Source organism: Elaeis guineensis, chromosome 12, assembly GCF_000442705.2.
Source record: "Elaeis guineensis isolate ETL-2024a chromosome 12, EG11, whole genome shotgun sequence".
NCBI classification, from domain to species: domain Eukaryota; kingdom Viridiplantae; phylum Streptophyta; class Magnoliopsida; order Arecales; family Arecaceae; genus Elaeis; species Elaeis guineensis.
In genome coordinates this window covers 12,495,402-12,513,127 of record NC_026004.2, presented here as the reverse complement: position 1 = coordinate 12,513,127, position 17,726 = coordinate 12,495,402, and the positions used below count along the sequence as shown (strand labels likewise).

General features: G+C 36.8%; 2 protein-coding genes across 4 annotated transcripts; both read right to left on the bottom strand.

The window, feature by feature from the left end:
• Positions 1-5,350: 5,350 nt before the first annotated feature.
• On the bottom strand, positions 5,351-6,985 carry LOC105055324 (F-box protein SKIP23-like). Its single transcript, XM_010937095.2, has one exon. The coding sequence runs from the start codon at positions 6,983-6,985 to the stop codon at positions 5,435-5,437; it is 1,551 nt and encodes a 516-aa protein (XP_010935397.2). The 3' UTR covers positions 5,351-5,434.
• A 7,151-nt stretch (positions 6,986-14,136) lies between these two features.
• Positions 14,137-17,478, bottom strand: LOC105055156 (thiosulfate sulfurtransferase 16, chloroplastic). Of its 3 annotated transcripts, XM_073247060.1 has the most exons (8): positions 17,346-17,478; positions 17,159-17,240; positions 16,950-17,072; positions 16,752-16,856; positions 16,476-16,549; positions 14,847-14,917; positions 14,697-14,750; positions 14,137-14,457 (listed from the first exon to the last, which is right to left on the bottom strand). In XM_073247060.1, the coding sequence occupies exons 2-8, from the start codon at positions 17,215-17,217 to the stop codon at positions 14,383-14,385; spliced, it is 561 nt and encodes a 186-aa protein (XP_073103161.1). In that variant the 5' UTR covers positions 17,218-17,240; positions 17,346-17,478; the 3' UTR covers positions 14,137-14,382. The 3 variants fall into 3 exon arrangements, with proteins under 3 accessions (XP_073103161.1, XP_010935202.1, XP_010935203.1); XM_010936900.4 differs by lacking the exon at positions 17,346-17,478 and having other exon boundaries at positions 17,159-17,339; XM_010936901.4 differs by lacking the exon at positions 17,346-17,478 and having other exon boundaries at positions 16,974-17,072; positions 17,159-17,339.
• Between the last annotated feature and the right edge of the window lie 248 nt (positions 17,479-17,726).

Genomic DNA, 17,726 nt, shown 5'->3' with positions numbered 1-17,726 from the left:
CATATTTTTTTATTTTTAATTATGAGATTAATGACTCTATTAGTAGTAGTTGTCTTTGATTATTAGGTTTCTGCTTTAAGATTAATATTAAGAGAAATATAGCAAATGATAAAACCTGCCACATAATTTTTTTTAGTGCCCACCCCACATGGTTTTTGTTCATCTTAGCCCAGTAATGGGTAGGGAAGAAGGGAGTAAATTCTTTGTCGATAAGGAATTGCCATCCAAAAGAAAAGGATAAGTAGCACTTACTACAAGCATTGTTGGGAACTTGAGAGAGGTTATGTATGGAGGAGAGGGCGATGTCGAGCAACGAGCCAACGGGGGTGCCTGGCAGCATCAAAAAAGGGGGCTCATAGGGGAGGTGAATAGGATGAAGGGGAAAGGTGGAGAACAATGATGTACAGGTGGCCAGATAATGGAGGTAGGCAATGGTGCTCTTCCCAAATTTGCCGATGAGTTCAAAGATATCCCATGGCAGGAGCTTGGTCTCTGAAGGCATCCTCAAGCTTGCGAGCTAATTTTCTACTCTCCTTCTATTATTAGTACTTTAGGGTTTGTGACGCTTAGGTTTGGATCGTATCCTTCATGTGAAAGAATGATCGGTTATTTTTCATGATGTCAATCATTGGATCATAATTTGTATAGCTTTTAAATTCCTCAAACTATTGGTATAGATCACGAAGCAAATATCATGCTTTGAAGTCATGCAAAATACAATCCGACGGTTCATACTATGAAAGAAGATCAATCATTCTTTCACATAAAAGATACAATATGTACCTTAGATACTAGTGTTTGGATTCGTTAAAGATTATTTATTTATTTATTTATTTTGGATAGGGGTTTTGTTTGGAGGGGGGGTATAAAAAATGAGCATGAATGATGTGCAATTGGTACTACAAAATATGGTATAATTTTAGATCATCGTTATAAAAGGATGAATAGCTATCAAACAACACATGCAGTATATATGGCATGGCCGTGTTTGTGCACCCATTATTTGATGACCATTGGTTTTTTTTATAGCCATCATCTACAGCTATACTGCAAACTATAGTGTGCACGGCACGGCATGGCATAGGATCCATGCTCATGAAAGGAGGAGTGTAATTGTGCAACGTGTGGTGGAGAGAGAAGTTGTAGTAGAATTCCTACATGTGTCTCATTACGGAGGGAGGAGCAGCGGTCCTTGGGACAAGAAGTAATACTGTGGAACGCGGTTCTGTTACAAAGATGTCCTTAGCTTATATGGCATGAGAAAATTGGACTCATGCACGTGGCTTTATGATGCAGAATAGTTGTGAGGAGAAATTGTTGGTTAGGACAAGCTTACCACGTATACCTTGCACTACCCAATAACAAATCAATATATAATAAAAAGGTACACAGTTATCTATTTTTGTTTAAAGATTTTAAATGAAAAAAATTATTTTTACTATTTTGAATGGGAAAAGGTTTATTTTTTTGATTGTATATTGGTTTGTTATTAGGTGGTAGCTTGTTCTAATCAATAATTTCTTCAGTTGTGAGGGCTATGATACAAGCCAACATCTTGTTTTGCTTGGGAGTGGTGCACGGATCTCGTGGGCGCCCGCTGAGGTGGATGCAGTGTAGTGCGAAGGCGACCTTCCATTAATGCATGGTAAGCGAGACTGGACTATTGTTGTCCGAACACATGCATCGTGCTGGTTTTAATTACATTGGATATCTCGATGGAAGATCAGTATGAATTGAGGTTTCAGTTTTTATGTTGGCCAAGACAAAAAGGTTGAAGAAGCTTGAAAAACAGGAAATAGTGTTTGGAGATCATGATCCAAATATAGGAATTGTACAGAGAGTTTATCATCACAAGCTGCTCATCCCAATGGAGATAGCTATGGATTTTTTTTTGGTAAAAATAGATGACAAGGTTGCTCAAGCCTCTCAAGTTGCATGTTTTGAAGAATCAAGCCTAAGTGGGGTGTTGGAAATTACACTTGATTCATACATGCATTAGTTTTATTTATATCATCAATCCTATGTACATATATAGCATGGTAAAAAGGTCAACTAATCTAAGATCATTAAAAGTGTCGAAGGTTCATGAATATGCTTCTTAGAGTTTCTACCTCATGCCTCTTAGAATCTATATGTTATTTGGATGCAACTATTCATGAGATATGTCATTTGGATTTAGTGATGCTTTCATGCAAGGGATACATGAAGGGTTACTATATATGTATCAATATAGGATCCTATGAAAGGTTATTTTGCAAAGGAACAAGTAGTAAAAGGATGAAAAATATTACTGACTATTCATTATTATCCTCTTCTACTCTTTCTCTTTATTTAATTGAAGTGATTATGATTCGATCAGCTACCTTCAACAGGGTAGCATTAGAGCTAACTTCATAGAATGTTTATTCCACTTCAATTTATTAATGTACTTTAGAAATGCTCTATACTTAAGATGCTTTTAGAATATGGAAACTAGCTTAACATATATATGCAAGCTTTGTGCCTGCATGAGAGAGAGAGAGAGAGAGAGAGCTCTACTCACACTAGAGTCATCCACGTGTGATATATATATATATATATACATATATGCAAAGTAGAATATAACATGCAAGGTGGGTAGAAGTAGATTCATAAGGCAATATAAGATTCTCATAAAGTTGTATGGATGAAGGATTTTGGAAGATTCTATCTCAAAACAAGGGAAAAAAATAGAAAAAAGAGTTGGTGTTGTAATATGGGCAACTTGGTGGTTGGAATGGTAAGAACATACATATCATTTTCTTTTAATTAAATAGGAATATGTGCTTCTGCCTTCTAGCTTTTGAGGTTGAGATCGTGAAGCTAACTTGATAACCTTTCACATTACATATTAGTAGATTAAGAAAGAACTTTTCTTTGATACTTTTATATCCTCCAAAGAATTTAGTTGTCATCTTTCTTTGAGCTTTTAGTCTATTGCATTAAGAGATTTCCTTTGATTACAATCATGAATAGCTTATTCTTCGATAGCTTGAGTTTTTAGTATTTATATTTTTATAATATTTTTATATGTGTATATGTTTTATATGTCTGTCTGTATTAAATTGATAATCGATTAGATAACCCTCAATGATCTCATTGCAAGCTCTTTCTCTTTTTAAAAGATACAAATAGTAGTAATAGAACACAGTGTCGTCCCTCACCATTTTCTTAGATATCAAATCAAGCTATAATATACTTATAATATTTAATATGTAGAATGTATTGGCATATATAAGCCAATTTTTTAAAAAAGAATTTCTAGTAACACAAGCTCAACTACATGAAGCATTGTTGAAATACTATATTTTTACATTTTTATCAGAAAATAACATCATATACTGTTCAATGTAAATGTATGTTGCTGCTCCGGAGTAAAAACCCACAAACTAACACAAGGGCAAGGTGAACACAAATCATTAGAAATCAACTGCCTAAAGCTAACATATATTATAGGATCCACCTAACTTCACCTGTTCAAAATGTGGTGCAAAAATCATATGCATGATCAAATTGTTGGATCATGCATGAACAACCTTCTTCAACTACCAAATGAGGCTTTTTCAAAATGAACACAATTATTTTGCTCAAAAAAATGAGTACAGTTAGTAGCAAACAAAAACAATCAAATTATTAACAAGATTACAGCAAAAGCTGCTTAATATTGGATATAAGATCCAGATAAATAAGGGCAGCACAAACCATATGCATTTTTTGATTGAAAATGGAGGTTAATATAAGATGTTGTTAATGATAAATCAGCATAGTGAATATGTGTCTTTGAATTTAAAATTATTTAACATGGGAAAGGAGGCTTAAACAAATGAATGAAAGTCCATGTCAAATGAATAATAATGGAGAATGCGGTATAAGCAAGTTCCATTTTAATATAAGTATGCTAAGATATAAATTAAATTATGTGATAATTTCAGTTTCAGACATATGCATAAATTTATTAATGAAAATAAGAAAACCAGAAGACCAGCTAATGCATTAAGCAATGGAATAAACAGCACAGCAAAATTATTAACATTTGTAAGGACAAAATAAACACCGAATTGTTGCATCAAATTAAATTATATATGATCCAGAAATTCCCAAATACAGCACAAAACGTTGGTAGAATTCCATCAAATTACTCTTCATCAGTTGTTTCATGTCTTCCAACGTAGTAATGCCATCATAAAATTGATGAGAGAATGGAATTAGAATTTTTTCAAAACATGCAAACATACACGACATCCCAATAGTTGAAATAAATGCATTTTTCTATTTGTAAGGACAAAATAAACACCGAATTGTTGCATCAAATTAAAATATATATGATCCAGAAATTCCCAAATACAGCACAAAACGTTGGTAGAATTCCATCAAATTACTCTTCATCAGTTGTTTCATGTCTTCCAACGTAGTAATGCCATCATAAAATTGATGAGAGAATGGAATTAGAATTTTTTCAAAACATGCAAACATACACGACATCCCAATAGTTGAAATAAATGCATTTTCTACTGGAGTAGAAAAGGAACTGCCGACCTTTCATGAGACTAGATCCACAATGCATTTCCTATATATTTTGTGAGGATATATTTTTGAAAGGTTTCAGTTGACTTCCTCTAAACTCCTACTATTGCAAGGTACATTTGCAACTACTAGAACAAAACTAGAAAATACAAAGCGCTAGATTCTTTCCCTAAATATCCAATTACCACCTCCCTTGTATGTATCAGTAAGTTCACAGTGAAGGTGCCATTGGCAAGAGTGGGGAAATTTTCTAAGCTTTGACATGCTAGGTAGCTGAAATTAGAACATAAGTCTACGCAGCACAAACTGTGAGAATCGAAACCAAATAAAGCATCATTGGATGGTAATTATAGTTGCCTAAAAACAACAATAAAGCAAATATCCAAACATTTAGCAAGTTAGGACAACGACAAAGAATATTGTTAATCTAAGAAGGCCACAAGTTGATGGAAACCAATATAACTTCTTATTTGTTTGAGACTGTCAACTTGAATTCAGGCACATGCCTCAATCATGAGAGGAAAGACATCATCCTGATTATGCCTCATCAAATATCAATGATTAATTCAAATAAAAATGATTGTTGCTGGATGAATCACAAGCTCCATTGACACAGAAATGTATTAAAAATATAATTCCCACTAAAGAAAAAAAAAAAAAAAGAAAAGAAAAAGGGCAACCAACGAACATGGCATAAAACACGTTCATACATTGAAATTAGGAGAATGCAGTTCACAGTGGACCCCAAACGAGATCCTTGAAAGCACGATAAACACATTCACTTGACACAAATATTGCACGATAAACACAGTAACTTGACACAAATATTGCACGATGAACACAGTAACTTGACACAAATATTGAAAAGGATGCAACCTAAACTTCTACTGCATCAAGCATCCCTCTTGGTAAGATTGGGAGAAACCAACCATGGCATCTTTGGCTTATAACTCGGCAACTCAATCTTCCCCACCTCGTTAAAAACAAATATATCTTCAGTATTGTACTCCTCTAAGCTGAACACCTCGATGCAGTCAACCCTGACATATTCCTTGCCTGCTTGCTTGTTGTAACTGTCAGCAAAGTATATACAATTTCCTCTAAACCTAGGAAAATCTTGAGCCGAGATGGAGAAAGAGTGACCGGGTCCCAGGAACACAACCCGATCGCCAATGCTATGAACTTGATCCAGTTGCACATACCCTTGCGCATCATCCAGATCGTTCAGATCGATCTTATGAACATGGAACAACCTCATAATCCTGTCATACGCGTCGGAAAGTTTGTAATCCTCGCTGATCAGCAGGAGCTCCCCGGCCGAACCCACCAAGTACGCCGTGCTGCATCTGGGCATGCTTCTAACTTTTCCCACTGTCACCCTCACAGGCAGGCTCCTGAAGTCGAAGCCAACCAGCCTATCATCGCAGACTAGGACGTAGAACTGCCGCTCCCGAAATGGTAAGAAGTCGTAAAGAAAATATATAGGGTTGCTGGGGATTTCTATCCAGGTCCATGATGCGTCTCCCAGTTGACAGTAGTAGCAATGGTAGGGGCCGTAGGTTTTGATAAAGATGAGCACGACAGCATGCGGATCGAGAGCAGGATCCGAAGATAGTGCAGCCTGGTGGATTATCATGTCCGCGATTTCTTCTTCCTTTATGTTCTTTGTATGGGAACCAGATAACAATGCGAGAAGTTGTGGGACAGGGACATCCAGCGGTACGATATTGAAGAAGCCCGGGATGTTGGCGAGACGAGGGATGGGGATCTCGGCCCCGGTGAAGGGGTTGAGGAGGGAGGGATTAAAACTGTAGTCCACAAGGATTAGCCATCCAAAAGAAGAGCCAAAGCAGATCTTACCGCGAGTCATGTCGGAAACCTCAGGGAGGTCATGGGTGAAGAAGGTGGCGAGGTTGAAGAACCGGCGGCGACCGCCGGCGGCGGAAGGGGGCAGCATCAGGAAAGGGGGCTGAAGGGGGAGATGGTGGGGGTGAGGGGGAAGGTTTGAGAACAAGGTTTTGCAGGTGGCCCGGAAACGGAGGTAGGCGGAGGCGCTCTTCCCGGATCTGCCGATGAGTTCGAGGATCTCCGGCGGGAGCTTGGTCTTTGGGCGCGTCATGAAGCCTTTCGATGAGGATGCGAAGTTCTTTGCCCGTTTTCCTTCCGTGTTAGGGTTCTCGCTGGTGCTTGCGTTCAATGAAAGTGGACGGGGGGGGGGGGGGAGGGGGTTGTGTAAAATAGAGAGAATATAAACGCGCAGCGCGCGGTGGTGAGGAAAAGGGCAGCAGAAGTTTCGATAACGGCTCCTTGCCAGGGGATACGGAGTAATACTACGGACCCAACAATAGTACCAAGAAAATTCTAGTCCATATGGCACGATGGTATTGGTACCATTGGCGACACTGAATCGCCAAGCAACCCACGACAAGTGGCAATGGAACATCGATGTTGGGCCGCAAAGGGAGAAATTCACGCCCAGGTGGACCACCCAAATCCTACCGTCGATAATACGCTACATTAATCCAATTTCACAAATTTCCAATTGGGCATTATCCACTGTGCATATGCTCCGAGATTTGCTCTGATCTCCTTAGGAGATTTGCTTTGACCTACTTGGGCTTGGTCCAGGCAATAGTTTCTCCGTATCTGCGGGTCGTCACAAGTTAGGATAGAGGCATGCACAACATGTGGTAATGGAACATTGATGTTGGGCCGCAAAAAAAGAAATTCTTACGTGGACCACGCCCAAATAGACCACCTAAATCCTACGATGGATAACACGCCACATTAATCTTTGTATTGCACAAATTATTGATTGCACGTTATCCACCGTGCATATGCTCCAAGATTTGCTTTGATCTACCAATGCTTGGTCTAGCCAATAATTTTTCTATATCTGCATGTCGTCACAAGCTAGGATAGAGACCTGTGCATCACACATGAGAGGGAATGTTGACCTGTTGATTAATGGCTTTTTTTATTTTTTTGATTGAAATTAATTTAATCCAAGGCTTTTAAAGTTGGGGCGTCTCGATCGTTAGAAAGACCAAGGTGACCTCATTTATGTTGGTCAAGATAAATGGTTATAGAAAATAAAATATATATAGTGAGATCATGGGGGATTACAACTATAAAGATGAAAAGCTCGATGAAAGTTACAAATAGCTAGGACAAGAAAGATCATCTGAACCATTAAAATGATGCAAATTGCATGAAGCTTGGAGCTCATCTGGAAAAGTAGTGCTCTAGACAGCTTGCAATTCTGTCTTGAAGTCGGAATATGTGAAGTGGGATATGAAGAAAATGAGAGAAAGTGAAAGACAAACAGCAACATAACAGAGGTACTAACCGGATGCATGTTTCTTCTCCATTTATAGTTAAATATAGGATGGCAATATGCAATTGAATTTTATTTAACCATGGTAATTTTAAAGAGATATACATAATTTTTTACTGAAAAAATGATATCATAATAATTTGACCAGTATCCTATAGATACAAGATGTAACAACCTTGATATCCAAAAAGGCTATTTCATTAAAATGTTATTTAGGTTTTTTTAATTTGGTATAAGTATCTAAGAATTATCTAATTTAGATAGTTGATGTAGAACTAAATATACGCTCCTGTGGCTCCTCACACATTTCTTTCATTTAAGACTGATTATCTTTGTCAAGCTCAACATTTAAATCCAATCAAATCAAATTAATTAGATTTGCTTCAATACTGTGCGTAACAATTCAAGATTTCATCCAAAAAAATCAGACATAAGGTATTATTTAAATTTCTTGATCTTATATAAGTATCCAACTCCTAGTACATAACTGGTGTAGGACTAAATACATACCCATATTGTTCTCATAGGCCTCATAAGTTACTACAAATGGTGTTAAAATAGGTTAGACTCATGATATATGTGGATTAAGCGACACTATAGTATGAACCCTTTGAGACTAACCATGGACTGACCTCGATGTTTGTAATTATATTTGATTGGATTTGGACTCTTAACTTCATAAAAAAGTTAAAGCTTAAACGAGAGGGGGGAATATGGAGGACATATGCACGTGTGTTTAGTCCAACGTCGAATATATACTGGATAGATTTTGAGTACTTATATAAAGTCAATAGAAATAATCAAGAATATCATTAGATTTGAGAAAGACACATACCACATATTGTAGATCGAGGTCGAGCACATCTTCTTTACTTTCACTTCGATAGATTTATAATGGGATGATGATTCGAGAATGTGTTGTACAGTGGGTCGAGTGGCTAAAAGGTCTCTGGGATGCTTCAGCTGGGGGAGAGAGATCTCAGCATCAATGATGGGAATTAAGGGAGGTGGTGAAGATGGTCTCAATAAGGATGAGCCAACTACTGGAAGAGACAAAGCAATACTTGCTGCAAGTGATGGTAGAAACTTGATCTTGATGGAGGTGGTGGATTGAGGAGGAAAAGCTGAAAAATTGGTCAAAGATAATGACAAGAAGGGAGACAGCATGAGGAGAGGGGGCTAAGGGAGGAGGTGGTGGGTTTGAGGGGAGAGGACAGAAAGTGAGGAGTCGCTGATAGTACGGAGGTGGAGGTAAGTGGTCGCACTCTTGCTGGACTTCACCATTCTAATGAGGAGCTCCAGTGGGATACTGGCCATCGGAGTATTTATCGATGAGGTTGAGGATTAGCATTCTTGGTGGTCTAAGCAATCGCTGTTGAGTTCCGTAGAGGGGGTTTGGTTTACCACAAAAAAGAAGAAGAAGAAGGAGAAGAACATAACAAGTGGTGGCAAAAAAAGTGGCAGGCCGGCAGTAAGTTTCTAAAATGTGTTATTATTAAAAAAAAATCTAAAATGTGTAATTGTGTGGGGAGCAATTTTTTTGGCCTTCTGGCTATGGGGAATGGTTTTGATTAAGGGTTTGGATTGTACCTTCCATGCAAATGAATGATTGTTCATCTTTCGCCTTATCGACCATTGGATGGCATACTATCCGCTTTGAGAGCTGTGCAGATAGGTGAAAGATATGGATTATATTTTTTTTGGAGTACAATCCAATAATTAACATCACAAAGAATGAACAATCATTATGCCGCACGAAAAACACAACCTGAACCTTTGGGTTGCTCCGGTCAGCACTTACGTTAGTGCAGTGTGACGGGGTGTGGTATTTAAGGTTTGTAAACATTAGCCATCTTGTTCTCAATTTTCCATGCATTAATATTGGTCAAGTTAGAAGGTTAAAAAGGTCCAGATCAACGTAAAAATATTTGGAGATCTTGATCGACTAATTATTAAAGAGTAAAAGTCCAGATTAACTCTTGTTTTAGATATTGATAAGATTATGAGTGGTGGTGATAATGTCGTTATTTGCTTAGGAAAAAAAAAATGAAGGGAAGACACTAGCTAGGTGAGCACCCATTTAAGAAGATAAAAGATATTGGGAAGTGCTGGCTGATATTGTGTCATCAACTTTCATCTAAATTAATATTTGGAAAGGAGCTTTGGATTACATACATCACCCAAGATGACGAGGACTTATTGACAAATGCTCGGTAGGATGCAAATCTTTCCGGGCTCAGATCTTAACCAAGATGAAAATTTTTCTATGCTCCTTATGCTATTAAAAAATTTTCTTTCCACTGTATAAGTAACTTCATATAATTATATTCTCAATTTTGGATGGCAGTTTTTTCCCTTTATCTCCTTTAAGATAAGAAGAGATTGAATGTAATTATTTTAGGTTAGCATTAACCATGGATTTATGAAGGGTGGAGCCCCTAGGCTAAGGTTGCCTACCTGTGTGGCTATGTGAAAGGCTTTAACGCTGTGAGATAAGCAGAGATATTCGTTTAGGCTTCGGATTTTTTCTCATTAATTTAGGGGGGTCGTTGACTTTCAAGTGGGTTCATTTGCCTGATTATCCACTATTGATATATAAAGGAAACTCACTTGTATCGATAACCATGAATAAATAGCCAGAACTATTTATTTCAAAATTCCTAAATTACCTAAAACAAAAATGATGGTTAAAGAAACCAATTAATTTTGTCCTAAAATAAGATTAGAAATCAAATAATTTTCTAGTCACTCTATCAAGGCACGTTTGCTTATGTGATAGATGCCATGGTGGACTGGAACTATAATTCTATATGCAGTCGCTGGAGATCATGTTGGATCTTTGCTTTTCATTGTTATAGGATTTCTAGCAGATATGGACAGGGGAGATGTCACCCACCATCACATAATCTATATCGGTCCTCTTTGGATGCCAGAGAATCTTATATGGCGACAAAATATGCTCTCATATCCATTTTAACCAAAAAAAGCATGGGTTTGGGGAGAAGTTATGCAACGGGGAGGAAATGTTGAACTAAAATGGGGAATTTTGATCCTTACAATTCTGTGCAAGAAAACTTACTTCAAATGGAGCTATAAATCCCGAATTTTCACGGTCGTGAACTCGTGATGGTTCTGATCTCAAGTAACTCCCCTCCACTGTTTCTTTCCTTCTTACTTTAAAACTAGTTGATCCTTATCAAATGAATAATGTAGCTGGCCTTTCAAACAGAGTACCTGGACGCCAAGCTAAATCCATCTCGACCGATGGGACTTCCCTACTTTGTCTTCTTCTTCCTCTTTTTTTTTTTTTTTTGTCTTTTTCTTGTTTTTTTTTTTTTTTTTTTGGTGGAACACTAATTTGCCCTTCTATATGATTATTTTGATGAAAATTATTTTTTGATCCTTTTTAACTTTTATTTGATAGGACAGGTGGATTGAAGAAATGATGGATTAGAGATGAATGATGGATGGAAGAGAGGATGGATGAATCTCTTATTCATCCTTCCATGTATTTGATGAAATATGAAAGGGTGAATGAAAATTCACTCTTTATTTGACATAGAAGGAATTAAAGGAAGGATAAATAATATTTAATGATATTTTTGCTAAACTGCCAATTGATTAAAAAAATTATTATTATTAATTTATAATATATCAATACTAAAGAAGTATAGCAATATATAAACTTATAATCTTAGTAATTTATAATTATATAAAATTTTTATAATATTTAATTTTAATTTAATTTAAATAGTTTATTTATTTATATAACTAGTTAACTAAAAAAATAGTGAATATAAATAAAAAAGAGATAATTCTAATTATTTATTTATAATTAAAAAAATTATATGTTAAAATTAAAATAATTAATAATAAAATTTAATAGTATAGAATAGATAGTAGAAGTAATATATATATATATATATATATATATATATATATATATATATATATATATATATATATATATATATATATATATATATATATAATGATAAAGTAAAGAAGTGTGGGCAAAAGTGAAAAGTGAGAATTTTGTCAAAAAGTTAATGTGGAGTAATTTTATCAATATAGAAACGTATCCCTCATATGCTCTATCTATCATTTTTTGTGTTATTCTGAAGATGGATCCAAGTGGATATACAATTCCTTCTTTTTTATTTATTTTTTAAAAAAATTTAAAATTAAATAATAGATAAAGATCATTCATCTTTTCAATTTTATCTATGCTTTCTCTCATAATCCCAATTAAATATGGGGATAACGATATTAGTTGTAATCTATAATTCTTCGACCTTTAACATGGTAGGGACAGAATTTCGAGCAATGCCTATGGGTAGGGCTATAATGGGCTAGGCCAGTGAGAACGGTGTGAGAGATTTAGTTTGGACCTCTTTTCAGTGCCACAGGCCGAGATGAGACTCAAAACAGAGGCATGAATAATTTGTGGTAAAGAGGGAATGAAAGATCACTACATTTGAATGAAGGAGATGCACTAGCATCAACTCTAATAAGATGAGCAAGATGGAGGGGAAAACTCTGTCCAAACTGATTCCAAGTACTTCATGCCAGTGAAATTTGCCAAATGATCTTCTACGTGGTTGGCCTCATGCAGAAATGGTAATAATTTATGGTCGCTTAAAACTGACGATTTGGTAAAAGTTAAATATCAGCCCATTCTGAGGTCGGCCTGTTCCAAACTTTTAATCTCAGTTGGCGTGGGCCTTGGCCTGACCCAGACAGGATTGCACCAGGCTAAGCCTGATTTGAGGTGTAGGGCTGACCTAGGCCCACCCGGCCCATCAACACGCCGGGCATCGGAAACCTCCGAGCACTGGTGCAAAAATACTCCTCTGTTACGTTGCAGGATAAATGCCATTCAGGTTACTGATAACAAGCTTCAGGGCCGGCCCTGGGGCAGGTCAAACTGGGCGACCGCCCTAGGCCCCAGGCCTAGATCTTGTATTGATGTTCCAATAGGGTGCAAGGATGGCTTTCTACAATATTATAATAAGAAAAATAATTAAATAGGTTAATGATGGGTTTTATATACTGCTTAACGAATATATCTATAGAAAATTATTGCACGTAGATTAATTTTTCAATGATAATTAATATTTAAAGTATGTTAATTTTTAATAGAGAAGGTCTCATTTTTTCATTTAGCCCTAGGTCTAAAAAATGTCAGGACCGGCCCTGACAAGCTTCATGCTCTAGTAGTTTTGAATTTGCTTCTGGTCATGAGATCAAATTTGGAAACTGATCCATGGTTTATATTTATATTTATTTTTATTTGTAACAAACCAAGGAGACTTCTACGTTTACACACACAGTCACCAAAATTTATTCCAAAACGAGGTTCTATTCAGATGAGAATATACAATTCACCAAGTTAGAAAATTTTGTTCCGATCCAAAACAAAGCTCCAAGCCCAACACAGAAGGTGCTGTGCTTTGGTTATGCTTGAGTTATTTGTTGACTGAGGTGCTTGTTGAATCGGAATTCTCGATTGCTAAATGGAAACTCCCTATCACCTATTTGGGCCTTCTTTCTTTGCCAGAATGGGATTGATGTCACTGACTGGAAAAGTTGGCCGGTTGAAGGAGGCCAAATTCTCTCTATGAGAAGAAGGCTTGCACTTGTTGACGTGATTCTTTCTACATCCCTTGTCTATCAATCTTCGGAATCCTTTGTTACTAACAGGATCTTGCGTGGCAGGGAATGTTTATTGCCAGTAAAAAAGAGAGAGAAACCTTTCCTCTGGAAAGTTTGATCTTCTGTTTTGGGTTGTAATTGCCCAGTTAACTGGAAGCAATTATGTTAGATGAAGAAGGAAGTAAAGGTAGATTTGGAGTTCTCGATCCTTGGCATTTAACTGGAACTCTGTATGACAAGTTGGGGTGGCAACTCCTAAATCATCAATAGTTGACTTGGAGCAAAATAATCCTCTTGGCCTTTTCTTTCTTTTTTCTCCAATTTTGAGGTTTTAACGATACAGAGCACCAAAGAATCCTCTTGGCTTATCACAGAAGAAGGAAAAGTTGCCTTGTGCTTTTAAGAGCCTCTGCCATATACAGAAGCATCCTTGAAGGTCTTGGTCTTTTCAGGTATATTGTCTTCCCTTCGCATTAGACAAAATCTCAGTTAAACTTTCGAAGAATAGGTGGCATGTGTGGTTACTTTAGTCATAATCGAGGCTAAAGTGGCTTCCACCATTAATCTATCTCCTTGCTCTCTTCCTAATTAGCTTCAAGAAATTTATCATAGCAAATAGAATTTCTTCATGCATGTATACTTCCAATCTATACAGACATCTGCTGATTATTAACTTCTAACATATAATTCTCTTTCTGTGAAAGAAGCTAACTACGATCAGGAAGAAAAATGAGATGATGACAGGTTGAAGTATTTGTGCCCAAAACCATTGTTAGGAAGCTGCCCTCATGTCTCATTTTTCCACCATGGAAACATATACACCTCTAAATATGCCAGCCAGATCATTTTCACTGATCGGTTGGGAGTCCATTCTGTAGCCATGCTGAATAACCACCTGCAATGTCTGTAATGCCTGTAAAACCCTGAGGGAATGAAAGAATGTATCAGTTTATTTTAGCACAGTCAACACACTTATCACCATAACCAACAATAAATATTTAACTAATAAGGATACTAGCTATACTCAAAAAAACCAATATGCCCATGATAGAAATATATTTCATGTTGAACATCTGTGATCTCATCAATATGTGGTACTGTTAATTGCAAATTGCCTGCTTTTGATTGTGCAAGCAAAGCTTGTCATGGAATTATTACTTACAGCAGAGGAAAGTTCAGCTGCAGCCATGAGTGACCTTCTCCCACTATCGCATCCCTACAGGCAAAGGAAAAGAATTGCCAATAAGAAAAAGCCAGAAATCTAGTAGCATAAGTTGAGGAAAAGGATTAAGCTTAATACATGCAGACTTACAATGATTATCTCATCATCCTCCTCAAAAGCTTGTAACACTTCCTTCAAGAAGTTAGGATTTTTCATCATCCCTGCAGTACCCAAAAATGATGGAAACTAAATGAGAAGCTACTTGCTAAAAGGTGATCCACTTAGAACATACCAGATAACGTGATTATTTCTTAAGAGGCATTGCTACATCCACAGGCTTCCACATGGTAAGCCACTTATTTATATACCATCTTCCGTTGAAGATTTATTTTTTTTAAGGATATTACCTAGCATTACGAATATTACAGTATCCAATAAGTGATCAGCTACATAACATGATCTGAAAACTGTTTAGAATGTTGAACCTGCATAAGAAGCAATGCTATATCCCCAGGCTTCCACATGGTGAACCACTTATTTATACACCCTCCTGCTTGGATCAAGATGCAGAGTAGTGGGCTTCAAAGTTTTTTTTTTTTGGTAACTGGCTTCAAAGTTTATTGCTCACTTGAATATTTGTAAACTAGACTATGTAGCATTGATTTCTTATTTTTGAAAGACTAATAGATAAATAGTTAGAGACTTAATACAGCAGAAATGAAACAACAGCCATAACAACTCTAATCAAGTCCACAAAGGGTAAGATTGTAATGCTCTTTCATTTTTAGTTCTTAAATTGTGTATATTTTCCTCTCCTCAATGTCTTCTATCTACTTTCTTCTATTCCTATCATCATCCCTTTGTGCATGACATAAACTTGAATTCAGATAAACGCAGTGTTCAATGTATGGATATGAACCCCTAACCTAGCTGTAATACTGAATCTGCTCACAACAAATCCTCAAGGATTTTCATTTCTAGACTATCTTCTGTTTTTTGTTAGTGGAGGATTACCCATGATAAGACGCCAACAAAAAATGCCGAGGAACTAATGATGATTAAGCATACTTCGAATTCAGTTTTTAACCTCAAAATGTAAATTTCATATCATTCATGTAAATTCCTCCAAGTCTCCAACAATGAACTTATAATTGTTCGTGTCTTGCCATAAGAACATATTAAGCACTTGTAGCCAAATCATGCCATGCAGAAGAAACGCTTCTTTCTTTCCATCTCTCTTTTTTCAAGGAAAGAACTGGAAAGAAAACTCCACATTGTACTACTTAATAGTCACCCATACATCTTGAAAAATTTGCAATTTTCTGTAGTCTTTACAAATTTCCTGCTGTTTCATGTGTGATTATCCTTATAAAAGAGCAGTTGTTTTCTTTTATTTCTTCTAACTTTTTCACAAAATCTATTTTATATCTGAAGACCATTGTGAAACATCAAAAAAATTCAATCAAAGATGTGAGATTTGTTCTCTAGTATTGGATGCTGATAAGACCTAACAAGAACAGAGCTAAACATGGATATAACCATAATGACACAAGCATCTAAAATATATCTAGAATCAATGGGAAGAATCCATAAAACAAAGTAATGCATAATGGAAGGACTAGATTATTTTTATTGTCAATAAAACAGAATTATGAAGGTGCACCATTAATCAATAAGAAAACAGATTATTCCCACAGGAGAAAACTAAAAGAAAATAGAAATCCTACTCTAATAAACACAAGCAAAGTATATAAAAAACAGCGGTTAACTAGGCAATACCTGACCCAACCTTGAACACGTATGGGATGTTTTTAGCACCCACTGCATGTCCGGCATTGAACTCATCCACCGTCCTACAAAACCATCCCATAAAACATCAGATCCTTCATTTTTTCAAGGGAAAGAGTAGGCATCCACCCATCTCATCCTGTTATTATGATTACAGAAGATTCTTCTCAAAAAAAAAAAAGGAGAAAAGAAAAGAAACATACAGAAAATACTAAATGCACAAATAAAACTATAGATTAAGCTAGCCATTCCTTTAATCATAATTACCTGACGTCCAGATAACGATGACCAGCTTGAAGGAGTTCGTGCGCAACACGAACTGGCACCGATCTTGGCACCACTACTTCTGGACTCCCATTGCTGCTCACCGACCTAGTACAGTAATCATATTTCTCGAGAAAATTAGAATAAAAGAGAAGAAAACGATGACTATTAGAAACGTAATTACAAATAACAACACATTACATTAAACTATAATGGACCCCATACCGCAGGAAGCCCCTCCAACCATTCTCGGTTCTGGAAGGCGCACGTAGGAGTCCAGACTGCTTTGATGCCGAAAGAATGGTCAGTGACAACGAAAGGAATCTGTGAAACAGAGAGTAGATTATAACAAATGCTAACAGAAGAAGAAAGAGAGAGAGAGAGAGAGATGGCGAAGAACAGTTGGTAACCTTTTAGAGGGTCGATGAGATATGAAAACAGGAAGAGAGGAAGGAGAGTAGGAAGCCATTCTATTTCTTTGGTTAAGCTTGAGGGAGTGGAAGGAGAAAAGGGAATGGAAGTAGCTAGACAGAGACTAGGACGATGGGGTTGTGACGCGACCAAGGCAGCTATTGTTCTTTGTTACGTTATGGATGAAGGGGATGAGGCCTGGGCCCTTGGGGCTACGTTGGTGTTAGGAAAGGACAGAGATACGGCTGTTGGCATTACATTGTGAAGTGACGTGTATACCTGTTTGGTGACGGCCAGAGGTCAAGCCGTGAGTAGATGAACTCAGGAGAAGCTATGAATCATACCAGGGGAATGGATTAGGACAGGTCGGGGTAGAGTCTGCTTGCGTGTAGCTGAACTGGGTCAGGCTTATTTGGATAAGCATCTCTTGATGCATGCCGAGCCTTGGTGGCGACAAATGGTTTATTCGTAGTTATCCAAAACTGGATATATATACGTATATATAAACTGAAACAAGATGAAAATCCAAGTCAATGTTTACCTAAAAAATCCAAGTAAATATCTTCC

What these genes read in the sequence shown, in the direction of transcription:
- LOC105055324 (XM_010937095.2), bottom strand. Translation starts at nt 6,985, where the DNA reads ATGTTCCATTGCCACTTGTCGTGGGTTGCTTGGCGATTCAGTGTCGCC.
- LOC105055156 (XM_073247060.1), bottom strand. Translation starts at nt 17,217, where the DNA reads ATGGCTTCCTACTCTCCTTCCTCTCTTCCTGTTTTCATATCTCATCGA. An exon ending in CGTGTTCAAGGTTGGGTCAG is followed by an intron (nt 14,918 to 16,475) that starts GTATTGCCTAGT and finishes TGGGTACTGCAG; the next exon opens with GGATGATGAAAAATCCTAAC. An exon ending in AGGATGATGAGATAATCATT is followed by an intron (nt 14,751 to 14,846) that starts GTAAGTCTGCAT and finishes CTTTGCCTGTAG; the next exon opens with GGATGCGATAGTGGGAGAAG.